The sequence below is a fragment of the Zootoca vivipara genome, chromosome 3 (assembly GCF_963506605.1).
Source record: "Zootoca vivipara chromosome 3, rZooViv1.1, whole genome shotgun sequence".
In the NCBI taxonomy this organism is placed as follows: domain Eukaryota; kingdom Metazoa; phylum Chordata; class Lepidosauria; order Squamata; family Lacertidae; genus Zootoca; species Zootoca vivipara.
In genome coordinates, this window is record NC_083278.1 from 109,487,023 (window position 1) to 109,500,936 (window position 13,914).

A 13,914-nucleotide genomic window follows, 5' to 3' on the forward strand; every position below is an offset into this window, starting at 1 on the left:
GGGGGTGGGGAGAGAAGAAGAGAGCTGTGATCTGTAAAGGCGGCCAGGCTGCAAGAGACAAGAACTGAGGGAGAGAGAGTGACTAGAATAATCGAACTGCAGAGTTTGCAAAATGACCCAAAGGGTCATCTAGCCCAACCCGCCTGCAATTATTGCAACTATTGATATTGTTCTAGGGAGGAAATCAGCAGTGCCTGTCAGCCTTTTTTCTTTTCTTTTCTTAATATTTTGTAGGGTGGGGAAGAGAGAAAGAGAGAGAACAAAAACACGAATAACTTGCTCCCGAGACTTCAAGGGAGAGGAAAGGAGGATTGTGTTGTGAGAGACAAGAGGCGTTCAGAGCCACCCCTTGGGGGAGTCATCTGCCCCCTGACCTATAAATGCCTTAGGATGAAGGGGGAGGGGGGCTACTCAGGGTCCCGATGGGAATCCAGGAGGGGGGGCCCTTTCGGGGCCTGAGGACCACCTCGCCGCCTCCCCCTCCTGCCGCTCTCTATTGTCCCAGGCAGCCCAGCCTCCGCCTCGCCCCATTATCCCTGCCCCTCCTCACCGTCCGACTCGGCCCGCACGAGCAGCGACATCCCCTTGAGCCGCTCCACGTAGGTGGACGAGACATGCCCGGTGCCCCTGTCGTCCCATTGCCGCTCTTCGTTGAGCGTGTAGACCTTCACCCGCCGCCGGGTGTCCGACATGGTGCGCGGCCCGGCCCGGCCGGACTGCGAGGTACTGAGGAAGGGAAGGGAAAGGAGAGGAGGGCGCCGCCGCCGCTCAGGAGCCCTTTAACTCGCCGCTTCTCATGGCGCCCGGGCCTGCCGCCTCTGCCTCCGCCTCCTCTTCAGAGTCCCCCCCCCACTCAGCGTCACCAGGCGAGCAGTAGCAGCAGCAGCAGCGACTACCACCGCGGCGCGGCCGCCATCTTGTAATCCGACTCCTGTCCCGTCCCTGCCTTTCTCTTCCTCTCAGAGCCGGGGAGGGAGGGGGGAGGAGCGGGGCGGAAGGCCTGCACGGGCTCCACTAGCAGGGGCTACGGCGGCCGAGAAGCGAAGGAAAGCGAACGCGAGCGGGCGAGCGCCTTCGAGCTCGCCTAGTTTGGAAGGGAAGGGCTGAGGAGGAGCTGATGTGGGGAGGAGAGGACGTTGCGCCTGCGCGGCTGCGCCTGCTCCTGCTGAGCGCGTTCCTTCGCCTCTCTCGACCTCTCTGGCAGTTGACGGCACATAGACTCATGGAAAAAAACGTGCAGAGAGACGCATGTGGCGAGAGAGCCTGAGGCCCGCGCAGGTAAATAAAAAAAACCACACACACACGTGCCACAGACCTTCCCAGGAATTACAATTAAATAAGTAACACACGCACCAATATTTTGACTACAGGAACAAACAATCTGAAGAAGTGAGCATGCACAGAAAAGCTTATACGCAGAACAAACTTAGTTGGTCTCTATGGTGCTACTGGACCATTTTTAATTTTTTTATTTCTTTTCTTTAATTTCTTTTTATTTCTACTGTGTCAGAGCAACACAATCAGTTAAGGTTCCCCACACACAACCACCACCCCAACTACGTGTTTCTTATCTTGTGTTTTTATGAGCCACACTGAGATCTGCAGATGAAGGGCGGCATACAAAGTTAACAATGATAAATAAAAACAAAATAATACATTGATTTCATAGCTGCCGGTTTGAAAGGCAGTCATGCCACGGGTTCCCGTGTTCTACGCATGTTCGTTCTTCGTTGCAAATGAGACGAAAGTGGGCTGCGTTTTGTAAAAGCTTTGAAGGTTCTTGCGCCTGCCTTCTTTTTTGTACCTTTTCTGTACCATTTTCCCATTTAAATGATATTTGAAATGTATTAGAGGAGGGATGCAGGCATGGGCGGGTATCGCCTCCGAGGTGAAAGCACTTCCCTCAGTTATCAGAGATATGTGAATATTATTTATTTGTGTAGCCAAAGCCAATAACAACAGCAAATACATTAAATACATCACAAGGTTAAAGAAAATATTATTATTAAAACCAGGCATTATGTCAGATGAGTTGGCTCCCCTGAAATAATTTAACTTTAAATCCCCCACAAACTTTTCTCCTTAAAATTGATGCTCCAAAGGTCAAAAAGGACCATTTTTTCAGAGGTGTAGGGGACACTATCCCCTAATAAAAAGTTAAATCAGATGCTCAATCAATCTATCAACTGGGATATTTAAATCTTTGAACAAGGCTGCTCTTAAATTCTCCTAAATTGGGCAAATCAGTAAGTGGTGGGTAAGGCTTCAGACCCATTGCCTCCACATGGGCAAACAGTCGCTTCACGTGCAGTTTTCTCAAAGCTCAAGATTATTATTATTTTTTAAAAAAACCTTAAACTCAACAATGTTGCAAAAGAGAGTTGCTGGCTTGGCAACTACGTACAGTATATCAAATGAACATGCCCAAGCAGCAATGCTTTTGACCTGAAGGAATTGGTGACAAAATTTGCAAAGAAAAAGGCACGCAAAGCGAGACTTAACTTTTAACATCACAATTCGCAAGGTTGCACGCCGAAACATTTTCTTTTGCGTTTGAGGAAGATAATCAAAGGTTGCTGCATTACTACTTATTGCAATTTAAGTTAAATTCAGCAGTTTCAAGTTTTGTGCTTTTCATTTTCCTACAAGACAACTGCTTTTGACATTTGTAGTACCGGTAGCAGTCAGGCTTGGGGGTTGTAAGTCACTAGCCTGACTTCTAGGGCATCGGCACTAGTTCCAGATAAATTTGGAATCAGTGTCCTTCAGCTATGGCACAGTGGGCGGGGGAAACACACAAAGAACTATTGCATAGTGCACAGACTGGAACTGCAGAGCGATAAAGGCATTTATCCATTTGACGTTTGTGATGCTGGTTACCTAGTGAGGGTGAGGAGTTTGCATGGGGAGTTGGACATACCAAGGGGCTCCAGTATTTTTTGGGGGGGGTGCAGCAGGAAAAGGGTCTGGCTAGTATGGTGTAGTGGTTAGAGCATGGCTTTCGACAGGTGGGTTGTGGCCTGATCCAAGATGGGCTGCAACAGGAGCACTACCACCATGCAAACGTACAATAAAAGATGGGGAAATGGATTCCCCAAATGCATGTTTGGGTTAAAACTGGGTCTGAAAAGTTTGAAGATACTTGGGTTAGAGTGTCAGGCTAGAATCTGGGAGGCCAAGGGTTCAAATCCTCCCCCTCCACTCAGCCATGAAGCTCACGATATCTCATTCACAAAAACACAGTCTCTTTAAAATAACAAACATCTGGCTGTTGTCAATATCTATTATGTCCCTGTGCGGACAAGAGTTCTAGTTATTCAGGCTATACATGGCTGGCACCTACGATCTCCAGCCCCCTGGCAGGGGCTAATACCTGCCCTGGGACCTCTTTTTTATTTTTATTTTATTGGATGAATTAAACATTTGGAAAAGGCATTATCAAACTGTGCAATCCATAACCTTGTGAACACTTATGGAACCTTCCTTTTCTCGCTTTTATTCATAAGGCTATTCCGATCTGCTGTATACAGTTGTGTTTTATGATATGCTAAGCAGTATAACTGATTAGAATACTATTTTCTAATTCATGCTAGTTGCTTATTTCCCTTTAAAACTAGGTCTAAATCCTGGACTAAAAATGAAGCTGAGGACAACAATAAATGATTTCAATCTGCATAAGAACTGCTGAGCTCCAGTGTGCCTTTTCCAAAGAGTATATAAGATGAAGACTTTCTAATATGTTTTGCACACCAAGCAGTGGCCTAGTTCGCTTCTGTGGTTGGAGCAGTCTTGACTGCAACAGAACACTTATCCCCCCCCCCCAAAAAAACCCTGTAAATTAAAATTACTGAGTTGGCTAGAGACTCATAGTCATAATATTTCAAATCAATGGACAATAAATCCACCAAAGTCAGTCCCACTTTCTCCCATTGAAACTAAAATTACTACCAAACTTCAAACGAAACATTGAGTTGCGGGAGCTCGTAACCCGGTCCTCAGAATATCCGTTATACAGCAGCCTAAAACTGTGAAGTTACAGACCACTGAGAACGCTGTAGATACGAAAACACTATTTGGATAGCAGTATTGGAGTTCTTTTCCTTTTCCCCAGGAACAATTAATGCACAAAATGATGTCACCTTCATTAAAGGATAGTCCATAACTTCATACTATGCTGGGTGTTAGACTAATTATATATTAAACAACTCAGAAGTTAATTCCACCTCAGCACCTTTATTGTTCCCCAAGGTGCTTACAACTAAGTTCCCAGACGAAGGACGTGTCTCAATGGTTAAAACTGGAGCAGCTGATGGCTATGCAGAGACCAACAAACCAGTCACTGTTGTTTAGACTCGGGGCTTGTTGTGACACATATTTGCATATCGAATTATGCAAATAAAATGTGAGATCACCTTAACCTTAGGCTTCAGGAACAAGCTGCAACAGGGAGAGGTCCTACACCACTTATGAAAGACACACTCATTGGGGCAAGCCTCCGGCTGCTGAGAATACCCTCTGCATGACCTTGCCAGCTAAACTTAATGCACAGATGCAACAACCAAGAAGTGCTTCTCAGGCCAGCCAAAGGTTTATAGTGCTGGGGAATCATAGTTCTGATGACAAGATAAACTCGCACAGGCTGCACACAGTGGGATTTACTTCCTAGTGTACACACAAACACAGAGGGGGGCGGATAACAGCCTTGATCAAACAGCAGAAAAGCAATATTTGTTTTATTCATCACAAAATTTAAAAAAATCATTCCAGTAGCACCTTAGAGACCAACTAAGTTTGTCATTGGTATGAGCTTTCGTGTGCATGCACACTTGTTCAGATACCAATCATTAAATGAATCTTCAGATTCATCATTAAACCTTTTTTTAGTCCCTTCTTCATCGCAAGATCTCAGGTTTGGTCACAATACCATTGCAAAGCAATCTCATCAGGAGGCCCGTTCCATGTGACATAGGAATGACACTACAGTGGTACCACTACTTACGAATTTAATGCGTTCCGAACGCACATTCGTAAGTCGGAAAAAATTGTAAGTCGAATCCCATAGGAATGCATTGGGAGAAAAAAACCGTAAGTCGAAGCAACCCTATCTAAAAATTCGTAAGTAGAAAAAATCCTATGTAAACCGCATCCAAGATGGTGGACGAAGCTCCGTTCGTAAGTAGAAACATTTGTAAGTAGAGGTACCACTGTATTTAGTTTGATGGCACCTACCCTTTGGGATGCCCTCCCATCACACACCTTTGCTCCGGGCCCCACTGCTGCCATAAGGGAATTGCTACTGTGCTCATGTCATGCTTGCAGGCTTCCCCTAGGCTCCAGAGTACAGGATTTGATGAGGCTTTGGTCTGATCAAGCCGGGCTCTCCTTACAGTCAACACTGGGCTAAATGAAGAGGCTAAAAAGACTTCTCTGGCATCAGCAAACAAAAGATGCTTCACAGTGATTACCTCCAGAATTTGCTCTCAGTCTGAGCCTGGATGTATTTGATAGGAAAAACGTCCACCTTTGGTCCCCACTCTGCATTTAGCTTTCACTTGTGGCTCCTAGAAGCAGTCAGCGTGTGACAGCGGCCGCACCCTGGGAATGGCTAAACCAGGGGAGAGTAGTTGATGTGTCTCAAAACCTCAGTGAGTTAGGGACTCACTGCATGTGAAAACATGCTCTCGTGGATGAGACCAAGAGTGGGTCCAATGGTCAAGTAGGCAGTTTCTGCACTCTTGCCATAGTGGGGAGTGAGGGGCAGATGGGGCTCATCAACCTGGGAAGGCAGCCCAAAACTCAGATCCTAAACCTCCACTGCCTCGCAGGATATCTTCAGGAGAAAAAAAGGCTGGAGTGGAGATCCGAAACAGTTGGAAGGCGCCTTTTACACCTCCTTCCAGCAACTCAGGCAGCCAAGCTGGTGCCAAATTTATTGCTCTGCTTTCCTTTGGACTATATCCATGAGGCTGAGAGTGGGGTTTTGTCGTCTGGGCAGCCTCGTGCCCCAGGGAGGTCACAGCACTGCTGTTAATGCAGCGGCTTTACTTCACCCCCCGAGGCACACTCCATTGTCTCTCAAGGCAGACGGATGCCAACAGCTGCACTCTCCGTATGGTTTTAACACTGGAGAGCACCCAATATTTCTTCCAGCTGTTGGTTCATTTTGACATTTAGGTTATCGCTTCTACTGAGAAGTGCAGCTCCCAATATGCAACAATAATTTCAACGTACCACACACTTGGGAGCTTAGCATTTTATGAAAATAACATAGTAAATCCATACATCTTGCAAGGTTCCTTTCTGGTTAGAGACAGTTTCGTATTGCTCATCCTGTGTTGTTCTTCACACTTAACATCTCTCTCCCCCCCCCCCAGGAAGGTAGATTGTCACATTTAACAATGTGCATCCCTGTACGTGCAATTAGTGTGTCTTTTTTATTCTGAGGCCAAGAGGAGAAGAGTGTTCTGCCTACTTTTCTCCTTGTGCTATTGTACACAACAGCAGGCTCACTGTTTCTAATATAACACCACAAGAGATTTACAGCAATGCTTCCAGAGCTTCAATAAATTTATCAGATTTCTATGATTGGATTTGCATTTTAAGGCACCCATTTCAGTTTTCATCTTGTTTTTCCTGAACAGACGTTGGCAGCCCACGGGCCAACCTCTCTCCACTCTTTACACATCCCAAAGGTTGTTCCTAACCACCTGTACAGTGGTGCCTCGCTTAACGAATGCCCTGCTTAACAAAATTTCCGCTTAACGAAAGGCAGACGCTAGACGAATTCGTTTTACAAAAAAATTGTCTAGCGAATCGCGGTTTCTCATAGGAATGCATTGAAATTCAATTAATGTGTTCCTATGGGCAAAAAAAATTTCAAAAAAATTTCAATGCATTCCTATGGGATTCGCTAGACGAATTTTCCGTTATAAAAAAAAGACCCGTGGAACGAATTAAATTTGTCTAGCGAGGCACCACTGTATCTTTCAACTGGTAGCTTGAGGACCTGATTCCAGTGTGAAATATATGAATGTTACACGTTCAGCATGACCAAAAGACAAAAAAGTCACACTGTCTTTGATGACCTCTCCTGAAAATGTATTTTTAAAAAATGTTCATAATAGGATCAGCCTGCCATTTTTCAAAGTCACACTAAATTAGCCAGATTGCTCTTCTTCAGTTATAAATACACATTTGCTAAAATGTTCACCTGCAATGTTGTGTTGCGCAGTTTGCTCAATTTTATAGCAGTCAGTCCCATCGTCACTAGTTTCTAATGGGAAAGATGCAAATAGAATTGTACTGAAAGGGTTTCAAAGCAAAGCCTACTGCAGAGTTAAATAGATCACGGAGGTCATTTTCTGTTATGCGAGAGAATGAGCTGTTTGGATTTTTTAAAGACATTCTTGCAAGCCGAACAATATACAGAAGACAGCTGTGTGTGCGCACACACATACATACATGTGTACCTTCAAAACACCTCTTGAGCAACAAAAGGTATTATTAAGTAGTAGGCAGTTTTCTTTTCTTATTGTCTGGAAACAGTTAGTCCAGCTACTTGGAAGTGTTGTTTCAAGTTTTACATAATTTATAGAGGTGTTGCTATGGGCATGCTTTTCAAAATGAAAAAAATCTATGAGGGGAAAAGAAAAAGACTCAAACAACAGAAAATGAACTGATATCCACAGATCTTTATACAAAATTTAAAATATTTCTCTGTGTGGTATACAAACCTGCATGATAAGAACCTGTCATTTCACAACAATTTAGTCTCTTGTCAGAGGGTCACAGCATTGATAAGTCCAGAAAGATTCCTACACTTCCGAATAAAAGTTGCTACGATGTTGAACTGGCAGGCTCTGGAATGGCACCTCCCACAACTATATTGCTTTTGTCACTAAGTGTTTTAACAACTGATGTAGCTGGAGACTGAAGCACTTTCCTTGAAAGCCTCATTCTGCCGTCCGTAGGATCACGCCCAAAATATTTCACCTGTTCATTGGGAAGAAATGGCATTTATAGTCTGTAAGGGGATTTGACACATCGGAATAAAATTAAAACACCTTATATATTTTTTTAAAATCCTATTTTTAACTATTTACTTTTACAATATAGGCAGGCAGTATTAATAATAACCCATAAGAGATACTCAAGTGATTTTAGAAATAGGACATCTTTGGTATGACTGCAAGCCTCAATAGTGAAAAGGCTTCCCTTTCTTTTCTACTACAGTACAGTAATAACATTTGAGGATTTCCTACTGCCACACTAAGCAATTTCAGAAAACAAGGAATACCTTGCGCAGGAAGACTTTTGTGAGTGTACCATCGCAAGTGAATGAAGGCCTTGTGGCCCGGCCCCATTTTCTGTTTTGGACCATGGAGAGTGTTGACTTTGGCCTCGCTCACCATGAGCTTTGAACCACATTACGAACCTTGGTTACAACCTTTGGTTTGTGTGGAAAGAGCCTGGGTTCAGACAACACATTAAGCCAAACCATGGCTTACAGCAAAACAACCAGGAGGAGCTAAGCAGCGAGAGTCTCCAGTCCAAGAGCCTACACATTTGCTCATTCACACTGAGCCACACTTTGGTTTAGCATGATGTCCAAACCGAGCCTTTGCGATGTATGTACATGGACCTGTGCGATTGTATGAGACAAGAATATATACCTATCAACCCCCCCCCTCTTTCACCCTTTTCCCATAGTCCTGCTTTCAAGTGGGGCTTCACCTAACAGGATGTTCCTACATACAAACACACTGAGCACAGACAACAGTTCTAGCTTAGGGGGTTGGACAAGATGATCCTCACGGCCCCTTCCAACTCTGAAATTCTTTGATTCTCCCCCAACAGACCAGTTTTCTATGTGCGGAGGATCATTTAATAAGGACAAGGCCCTCTCGCAGTTGGAAATGGTGCATCTCAGAAACAGGCCTCCCACCTCAAGGCAGACCCTGTCCCAAGTGGAAATGCAGAAGGACAGCCCTACTATCAAGCCAGAGGGGTATGAAAAATGAAGAGAGAAAACTCGCCACAAGATTCCCCCCAATATTGAGTCAGTTTACTAGCCAGCTACTATTTATAGTCACCAGTGACCCACTTCCCTCCTCTGAATCCTCTGGCAAGCACAGGAGAGCTAGGAGAAAGGAAGGGAGGGGGTCTTCTCTAATTTGCACTAATGTATGGAGAACATTTGTCCCACTTCTGGGAAGAGATCCCTGCTGTTTTCTCACCTTATCTGAAGCACAGTGTGAATGAGAGCTCTGGGGAGGGGAATCTGTGCTTCAGTGCTCTACATTCCAGAGAGCCAGGAGAATTCACCCCTGGCAAGAGGATTTGTGGACACCTGAACAGGCACATACTCTCATCCCAAACAATCCCACTTTGCCGCCACACGTGCATTATAAGGACAGTGGTACATGAACAGCAGAAATCATATAGCATAGCAGCGATCTATTACGTAACCTAATGAAATGCTAGCGGAGCAAAAGGAACAGTTTATGGATGGTGTCCATTGAGTTTACATACACATTAACCTTTTTAGACAATTGAAAAACACCTAGAGGATGTTCATATATTGGTTTAACGTTTACCTGGATTTCTTGGCCAACTTCTAATCCAAGAGCACTGGGATGTTTAATCTAGAACAGAGGGTCAATATCATTATTTTTATCCAATTATTTGCCGGGAAATCCTACTCTCCTGGGGCATGAATTATTATTCTTTTACCTTTCCATCTTCCGTTCGCTTGGTGTTAACATGTAACTGCAATATTCTCTAAGTGGCCACTATGGTCAGAACGACCCATTCATGTGACAGTAATAGCACACATCAATGGGGCCAAACCTTTAAAATAATGGATGAGATGGAACATAGCACATTCCATCATCTCCTCCCCACTGCAGTTCCCCACGCACTCTAGAGGACCAGTTGGAGCAAATTTGGGGCAGGGGGGGGGGGTCTGGGATGGTGGTGGAAAGAAATGAAAAGTTCCACTCCATCAGCAGGTGGTCATCGCTGGATATTGGCTGTACACTTACTAGCTAGGTTGCTCCTGCCTCAAATGACTCTTCTGATAAGCATGGCCAAAAGGCAGACTTCTTGACTTATTAGCACAGCTTCCTGAGCACCACATCTCCACAGTAATGGCACAGGAAATAGGCAAAGCACCAAAGCACAGCTCAGCCACTACTGAAGGAAAAATAAATACCTTTCTTTGATCCAGTTGAGAGTTGTGAAGTAGAACAGGAGTCATGTTTGGGTACAATTTTACCATCACCCCACTATCTCTGCATTTAAAAAAGAGAGAGTAGAACTTGCTTTACGTCAACAGAATGCAATGAGAGGGCTTGTGTTGCACAATACCATATATCCTTACTTAGATGAAGCTAAGCCTGTTCCACACATTCCTCTATTCTTGGGCAGGATAAAAGAACCACCTTATTTTTTGCAGGCTTGTTGAGGTAGGCTGGACTAAGAGGCAATGACTAGCCCAATATCACCCAGTGAGCTTAGTGGATCATTACTCATTATAACCTGATTAGTTTCTCTTACCTCAGTTCTGTTATTGTGGCTGTATAAATAGCTCCGAATTCCAACTGATAGTCCTGCTACAAGAAACAAACCAGAAAGAGATGAATGACTAGTTCTGCAAAACCAAGGAATCTGGAATTTAAAGGATGTGTGTGTGTGATTCGGCACAAGACCTGCTGCTTGATGAAAAACGCTAAGTTTGCACTGGGCATCAACAAGCCCTTTCTAATACAGTGGAACCTCATGTTATGTACCGTCCTCCTTACGAATGCTTCGGGTTACGAGCTCTGCTAACCCGGAAGTAGATGCTCCCGGTTGCGAACTTTGCCCCTGGATGTGAGCGGAAGTTGCGTGCCGGCGGGAGGCGCCATTAGCAAAAGTGAGTCTCATGTTAAGAATGGTTTCAAGGTTACAAACAGACCCCCGGAACGAATTAAGTTGGTAACCGGAGGAACCACTGTAGCTCTATGGACTGTGGTCATCATATCTTAGTTATATGTTTTAGCACACCCTATCTAATCGGCTTTAAGGCAGGAAAAGCAGCCATACCTATATTAAGAGATGGATATTGATACATGAAAAATATGCACAATATATCAAAATCCTTAAAATATGCACTTACATCATCTTTGCAGATTTCGGTAATAAATTCTCGTGCTTCATGCATAGCGGATGGCGTTGGAGCAAATACGGAAAAGGTCTCTTCGTCTATTTGGCTAACGGTTACCCCTGGAGGATAAAAATGTGGATAAAATCAACACTGCCGGGGGGGGGGAAAGATTGGGTGGTTTTGTACAAGAATTGTTAAGTGACTCAACACTGGTGCTATAGATGTGTAGGAATCAAGGGGCGAAAACGTAACGCTCAAATCGTCAACGTAGGATCAAGAGGCAGGAGCAGACAGATTCAGACTTGCTGGATCTACTCTGCAGATTCCTGAGACAAGTGAGCAGATTCTGAGCCTAGAAATTTGTTCTCCATTCCACAACGGAGCTGAACTCACAGTCCTTATGGACAGAAAATTCCACTCTTGCTCGCTGCCTCTCACTAGCCTAAATGTCAATGGGAAAGTAATCTTGCTGCTACTGGGTGTCGGGAATCTCCTTGCCAATCTACTGCAAAGAGATCTGCCAGTAGGTCCCAATGTACCTTCTTGCTCATCTCCGCTATGAATGAATTCTCCTCCATGTTGTTAACTATAATGAAGGATGCCAATGGCATCCAAGTCTTCCGCAGGAAATTGAAGCCAACTAGCTTAAGGAAACTCTGGAAGGTATTGGCTGTTGTTAAGGTTAACAGCAGGAAGTGCAAAGTAGGGAAAGTTTTCATGGGACAGGGAAAGAGTCTACAGGTATCTTTAGCCTGGAAAGAGGAGACAGAGGGGGGATACAATAGCCATCTTCAATATCTAAAGGGCTATCATGTTTGAAGATGGAGCAAACTTGTTTTCTCCTGCTCCGGAGCGTAGGACCTAAACCAATGGCTTCAAGTTTCATGAAAGGTGATCCCAACTAAGCAGCAGTACAAATTTTAATATTTGTAAGAGCTTGGAAAAGACCCTGAAGTTGGGAAAGATGGAGGGCACAAGGAGAAGGGAAAGACAGAGGACGAGATGGTTGGATAGTGTTCTCGAAGCTACCAACATGAGTCTGACCAAACTGCAGGAGGCAGTGGAAGACAGGAGTGCCTGGCGTGCTCTGGTCCATGGAGTCACAAAGAGTCGGACACGACCAAACGATTAAACAACAACAAGAGCTTTTAGACAGTGGAACGGACTCTCTTGAGAGGTTGTGGACTCTCCTTCCTTGGGGGGATTTAAGCAGAGGTTGGATGGCCATCTGTCAGGGATGCTTTAGTTGAGATTCCTGCCATCACAGGGGGTTGGGTTAGATCAGCGTTTCTCAACCGCTGTTCCGCGGCACACTAGTGTGCTGCGAGACGCTGGCTGGTGTGCGGCGACGTGCGGCGACGAGAAGGGCGATTTGCATTGTCACGTGCCTGGCGGCCGCCAATGCATAGCACTGACCCGCCGGAAAGGAAGCCGGCCGGGTCATGACGCGGGGCGAGCGCAGCTCTCAACAGCCACCACCACGGGAGGGTGGTTTTAGACAAACTTAAAGAAGCTGGCTGGATAAGCTCAACCTGAAACTTGCTGAGCAAATGATTGTGCTGGCAGAGAAATCAGCGGCTTGTGAAGCCTTATTACAGGAGATTGCAACCAACACAGCAATTGGCAAGTGTTTCTTACAGTCATAATTATATAGTCAATATAGGGCGGCACAAAGTTAAATTTTTTAACTTTTTTAATGGTGGTGTGCCTCGTGATTTTTTTCATGGAACAAATGTGCCTTGGCCCAAAAATGGTTGAGAAACACTGGGTTAGATGACCCTTGTGGTCCCTTCTAACTCTACATTCCAAAAGCACATGGCCAAAAGAAAATGAAAACCTTTGTTTGTTATCACTGCATTATCAACTTTGCGAGTACAGCTATATATGCAAAGCGCCCCTCCCTATAGAGAAAGGCATGTGCTTCATCTTGGGGGGGGGGAGGAAAGGATAATTTAATAAATTGGCAAACGTACACATCAAAAAGCAAGGAAGACTGGAAGACTCACCAGTTTCAGCTTGAAGTTTTTTTAAATTATAACCTCCAGGGCCAACAAATCTTGCCCTTTTTGATAATGGCACCTGAACATTTTCTGAAACGCAAAGAGTTTAAATGAGAAATTTGTTGCAATAATAGGATCAAGGGCTTTCCACCCACCCCCACCCCCACAATACTTTTTTCCTGGCTGTACATAAACATGTTAACATTTTTAGAGACTTAAAATATTGTGGCATCGTTCTGGAACTCATTTTCTCCAATGGGAATAAAGGTTCCATTCATGGGACACTCCTACCAGGAGATGAGGGGAGGCGACATCCTGATTTCCCATGCAACTCCCTTCTGCCCCACAAAAAATGGATATGAGATTGCAGGAGGAATCAGGAAAAGCTACATTTCTTCTTTCTGCCAGCAGGATCCTCTGTTAGATCAAAAGCCCTTTCATGAATAGAAGGGAATTCGGGACCTAAACTTTGATCTTAAAAACATAATTTTTCAGCTCAAAAGATGCCATTACTTTATGGTAGCCTTCTAAGTTAAAATTCATTAGTTCACAAAAATAGGAGGGGGCGTGCTTTGCCATACTAGCAGTCTGAAATAAAGTATAAAGAAAATTTACCCTGAATTTACAAATGTTTACTCCCTGCCTGATCACCTGGAAGTGATTCTTACTCGCCAGATATAACCAGCCAAGTTGATGTTTACAAACCAGCATTATTTAGCTTATTTTAGACATGGCATAATAAAACACACAAGGAAGAAGTGCCATACT

At 44.5% G+C, this 13,914-nt stretch overlaps 2 protein-coding genes across 4 annotated transcripts in view; both read right to left on the minus strand.

Moving 5' to 3' along the window:
* The window catches only part of PPP4R3B (protein phosphatase 4 regulatory subunit 3B), a 29,877-nt gene extending 28,913 nt beyond the window's left edge, over nt 1–964 (minus strand). For both annotated transcript variants that reach the window (XM_035110941.2, XM_035110940.2), the window contains exon 1: nt 551–964. In XM_035110941.2, coding sequence (XP_034966832.2) covers nt 551–692 — 142 coding nt within the window. In that variant the 5' untranslated portion in view covers nt 693–964. The remainder of the gene's footprint in view (nt 1–550) is intronic.
* A 6,707-nt stretch (nt 965–7,671) lies between these two features.
* The window catches only part of PNPT1 (polyribonucleotide nucleotidyltransferase 1), a 31,879-nt gene continuing 25,636 nt past the window's right edge, over nt 7,672–13,914 (minus strand). For both annotated transcript variants that reach the window (XM_035110938.2, XM_035110939.2), the window contains exons 23-28: nt 13,153–13,236; nt 11,159–11,265; nt 10,558–10,613; nt 10,214–10,292; nt 9,597–9,644; nt 7,672–7,992 (exon numbers count right to left, since the gene is read on the minus strand). In XM_035110938.2, coding sequence (XP_034966829.1) covers nt 7,837–7,992; nt 9,597–9,644; nt 10,214–10,292; nt 10,558–10,613; nt 11,159–11,265; nt 13,153–13,236 — 530 coding nt within the window. In that variant the 3' untranslated portion in view covers nt 7,672–7,836. The remainder of the gene's footprint in view (nt 7,993–9,596; nt 9,645–10,213; nt 10,293–10,557; nt 10,614–11,158; nt 11,266–13,152; nt 13,237–13,914) is intronic.